Raw genomic sequence first — 4,824 nt, forward strand, 5'->3', positions numbered from 1 at the left:
AAAAATAAAAATTAGCCAGGCATGGTGGTATGCACCTGTAGTCCCAGCTACACTGGAGGCTGAAGCAGGAGGATTACTTGAACCCAGGAGATCTAGACTGCAGTGAGCCGAGATCATGCCACTGCACTTCAGCATGGGCTACAAAGCAACACCCTGTTCCCGCAAAAAAAAAAAACAAAAAATAAAAGAAAAAAGTAAGTACAAGCCATGATGGGAGCTGGGCAGGCAATGAAAGGAGAAGTAAGAATCGTTTGGTGCCCAACCTAGAGGTAAGAGTGGCTGGCAGCTGGGGTGGGCCCCATGTCCTCTGTTGGAGAAATGGAGACCAGGGGGCCCAGAAGACAGGTCTCCGTGGTCACAGGGCAAGGAGCCAGAAGTTCAGTGACCCAGGGCAGGCTGTGTGCTCTCTCGGCAGGCGAAGCATGAAGCGGAAGGCACTATTCACCTGCCCTTTCAACGGGGACTGCCGCATCACCAAGGACAACCGGCGCCACTGCCAGGCCTGCCGGCTCAAACGCTGTGTGGACATCGGCATGATGAAGGAGTGTGAGTGTCCAGGGGCTGGGTGGGGTTTGGGCCTGAGCTGGAGTCAGGGAAAGGCCTTGGCCACTCTCCTGCAAGTTTGGGCGGAGGGTCTGCCTGGCCCTTCCTGTGTAGCTGCCAGCGTCTGGGGCTGGGGCCTCATGGGACCAGCAGCTGGTGACAAGGCAGCTGGAAGTCCAGGGTCAGATGCACTCAGTGGCCCTGCGCACCTCTCGAGGATCTGTGTGTTGGTGTCAGAGGCCCTGGAAGGGTCCCTCCAGAGTGGAGCCTGAGAGGAAGGAGAGGCAGGACACTGCCTTCAAGCGTCCCTTCTACTCCTGGGTCAGGGTCTTCCTCCAGGATGCCATTCTTTTTTCATAGCTCCCTGTTACCTGGACCGAGAGGGAAGAATGAGGTTCAAGGACCCCCAGGTTCTCTGTGCTTGGGGAGAGAGGGCTGCTGTGGGTTGGGAAGGGCAGGAGTGATGGGGAGAATTAGTATTCAGAGCATAGCTGGCATCCACGTTCTGTCCCACTCCAGCCTCCCAGCCTCTCTGGCGCCTTGAACAGATCTGAGGGCTTGTGCCAGGGAGAGACCCGGAGGAAAGAGTCTGCCAGAGGACGCATTGGGTTCTAGGATGACCCTCTGAATCCAGATGGAGAAAGAGGAGTGATTCTATAGGACTTCCTGTCCCACTCTGGGGTTGGAGAAGATCAACGTGGCATATTTACATGGATATTCTGACCCACCACTGAAAACAACACTTGAACTTTGCATCGGAGCTCTAGGACAGTTATTTGGTAACTAGAGTAGCCACTGAATTCAGCAGATGCTGGGAGGGGCCAGCCAGGTCCTCTCTGGGCTGGAGCACGGCCAGCTGGGCATGGGTGCCCTCTGCACACTCATTCCTTGCTCTCCTTCTCTTGCTCACTCCTGTCTGCTGTCTGCATCCAGATCCCCATCAGGCCCTGGGACAGAACGCAGGCCCTCCTAGCTGTGTGTCTGAGGAGTCGGAGTGGGGCGGGGATGTTGCTGAGATGCAGACCCTCCTGGCTATGGGACCGCATGGGGTGGTGGGGAATGGGGAGAGGTCAGGTAACAGGAAGATGTGTCAGGGTCAGAGGAAGAGTCACAGGACAGGGCTTAGAGGATAGCCAATTTCTTCCTTAATGAGAATAAAAAGTCTCTGTTGTTGGGACACAGAGGCAGAGCTGAGGCCCTCACCCTGGGCCTCCTCTTTGGGCCTTGACCTAGGATCCTCTTCTGTGCGTCACGATTCCTCCCTCCTCATCTGGTGGCTCCACAGCCAACACTGGCAGCCCTGGAAGGTATTTCCAGGGCTGTGGTTTCTCCGCACCTCCACAGTGTGCAGGCCTGGGCACGCTGATCTCTCCTACCCTAGTCCCTGCCACGCCCTGGCTCTTGTGTTTATCCTGAAGAGAGCAAGAAGTGGAGGCTGGAGGCCTGGGTGCCTTATGGGGCTTCACACACATTCTCAGTGGGCCCTGCTAAGGGTGAGGCATTAGGGTGGGCACCAACAAGGTGTGCTCAGTGCAGTCCCACCTCCACAGAGAAGATACCCTCTGCAAAGCAGGGAGCCTGGTTTCTAAAGCTCCAGCTAACCAAGACTGGCACAAGATTCCGCTGCTGCAGTTCGTGAGGCACTGCTGCAGGAGTTCCCCTCAGGGCCAAGCTCACTGATGCCCAAGAGGCCCCTCTCCTACCTCAGGAGGAAGAGGATGTCCTACTGACTTAGAATAGAAGGATCATCTGAGATTCAGAAAGGTAAAGACCTCAGAACTGGGATCAGAAAGCAAGTTGGTAGCCAAGCTGGGATTAGAATCAGACTTCACGTCCCCTTCTACCTGCCTCCTGGTCCCCATAGACAGCGCTGCATCCATGGTGAAGAGCAGCACCAGCCTGGGGTAAATCAGGGGGCACTGCCCAGGAGCACCCTACCACGTGGGAACCCAGCAGCCCAGAAGTGATGCCCATCCCATCCCTAAATCAACGCTATGCATCAGCCACCCCCACCCCAGCCTAATTCTCTCCTGTGGAGTCCTATGTCCCCATCCTGCTGTATGCCCAAGGCAGCTTCTCACCACACCACCCTCCTCATCCCAGTGCAGGGAGCGGTACTGAGTTCCAGATGGGCTGGTGGAGCGGGGATCCAGTTAAAACAGAAATGTCCTGGTGCTTTTTACTTTCCCAAAGGGAAGATCGTCCAGGAAGAGACCTCATTCCCAGCTTCAGGTTAGCCCAGCTTTAGGAGGCCTTGCCAGTGTGAATTCCTCCAGCCTCAGAACCCTGGGAGAACTGCTCATTTCTTATCTGGGCTGGATTTTGTCCCCAAGGCATAGCATCCCAGAGACAATTGAGTATCTCAATATTTGTAAAACCACAGGAAGGAAGCTAAAAGCCCAGGCTCCTGATGGCGGGGCAGGAAGATGGGCCTTCCATAGAAGAGGCACAGGAAGGGAAAGGATGAGGACAGAAACCCCGTGTGTTGACCATCTACTATGAGTCAGATAACGCGTCAGGCACTTGCATTTTCGTCTGAAATTCTCACAATACTCCCTAAATATGTAAATACTTTTATTTTTTCAATAGCTGAGGAAGCTCAGAGGAATTAAAATATCATGGCTCTGAGCTATTAAGATGATGGTATCAGCATTCATTCTAATCTAGGTCTGTCTGCTTCCAAAGCTCAGGCTTGTGGGCCACACCCGAGGCAGCCTCTCATGGCCCCAGTGGGTCGGAGCTCACTCCATTATGCATTTCCAGGCACTTTCACATACTCTAAGAGATGGACTGAAGAGAGCTTGGTCCCACCAAAGACTCGTTTTCTCTCTTTTCCGTTCTTAGTTGACTTTATACCCTGGGAACCCAAGAAATGTCCTGAGTTCTTGCTTTTTGCTTATACTATACCTGTCCTGCACAGAACCACACATTATGGTAACTTGTTTGATGTTTTTACAGACGTGTGTCTTTTCTCCCTGGTGTTAGCAAAGTACCTGGCACATAGTAGGTGCTCAATAAATGTGTGGAATAAATTAATATTAGCTCCTCATTATGCTTTTTTCTCTCTGTATATCTTCCACAGATCTATAGATCAGTAAGATTCTCCCAAACCTGATCATGTCTGTGCCATTCATTTGGAAAAATTTTATGTCGTCTTCCCGTGGTTGTTCTTAGGCCATCCTTGGCATCTTGAAATGTTTTCAAATTGTTTATGTTGCAGATCTTGACTTCGTTAGGGAGAGAACATGTCTTGCATGGGAATAACTTGCGCAAAATTATTTCACACTGAGCAGGGAGCTTAAAAGGAAGTCAAAAAAAGCTTCTGAGCAACCATGTAGGTTTTACAAAGTCCATATGCCAAAACTCATGCACCTCAGACACCTAATCACCAAAGAGTCCAACGCTCTTTCAGAATCTGTTTACTCTTATTCTAGGTCAATGGCTTCATATATTGTATAGTGTCTTCCTATATGATAGTAATGACATTTGAGGTTCAATCCATTGAAAAAATGATAAGAAGTTTCCTATGAAATTAACAAGCTCTTTAAACAAATTATTTCAGAAATCACAGTGCATTTGCATATGTGAAAGACTTTAGACTTATTCAGTCCTCCAGCAATGTTGCCTTGCAGAAAGCTTATGGATTAGGCCTGTTTGAAACTGCTAGATCTCAGCATTTCTTCCCCTATTACCTGCATAGAAGATGATGGTTGCTATTTGATGCAAGTGACTTGGAGGAATCATGTTATAGGGTTAAACTTGAACTTTCTTTGTCTCTTTAAAGTAGGTAATTTACAAGCTTTGTGATTTAATTTTATTTTCACACTCTTCAGATGGATTGGAACACAATGTGTGTCAAAACTCCATGGCTGAAAGCCAAGGTCCGCCTATATCCAGATGTAATCAGACACAGTAGAGGCTAGTGGTTATGACCTTCCACTCCAGAACCAGACTGCCCAGGTCTAAATACAGTTTCACCACTGTTAGCTGTGTGACTTTGAGAAAGGTAGAAAGCCTCTCTGGGCCTCAGCTCCCTCATCTGCTAAATGGGAGTAACAATAGCACCTGCCTTAAAGGGTTGTCATGAGGACTAAATATATGAGTTAATATACAAAAAGCTCTTAGAATAGTGCCTCGTAGATAGAAAAAGTCTATATGTGCTATCCAGCATTAAGAATATTTTCCTTGGGGGCCGGGCGCGGTGGCTCAAGCCTGTAATCCCAGCACTTTGGGAGGCCGAGACGGGCGGATCACGAGGTCAGGAGATCGAGACCATCCTGG

The 4,824-nt window shown here is 50.1% G+C and overlaps 1 protein-coding gene across 3 annotated transcripts in view; it reads left to right on the top strand.

The window, feature by feature from the left end:
• VDR (vitamin D (1,25- dihydroxyvitamin D3) receptor) overlaps window positions 1-4,824 on the top strand; it is a 63,126-nt gene that overhangs the window by 38,610 nt on the left and 19,692 nt on the right. For all 3 annotated transcript variants that reach the window (XM_011936271.1, XM_011936272.1, XM_011936270.1), the window contains one exon: window positions 416-546. In XM_011936271.1, the coding sequence (XP_011791661.1) occupies window positions 416-546 (131 nt within the window). The remainder of the gene's footprint in view (window positions 1-415; window positions 547-4,824) is intronic.

Source organism: Colobus angolensis, unplaced genomic scaffold, assembly GCF_000951035.1.
Source record: "Colobus angolensis palliatus isolate OR3802 unplaced genomic scaffold, Cang.pa_1.0 Scaffold151, whole genome shotgun sequence".
NCBI classification, from domain to species: domain Eukaryota; kingdom Metazoa; phylum Chordata; class Mammalia; order Primates; family Cercopithecidae; genus Colobus; species Colobus angolensis.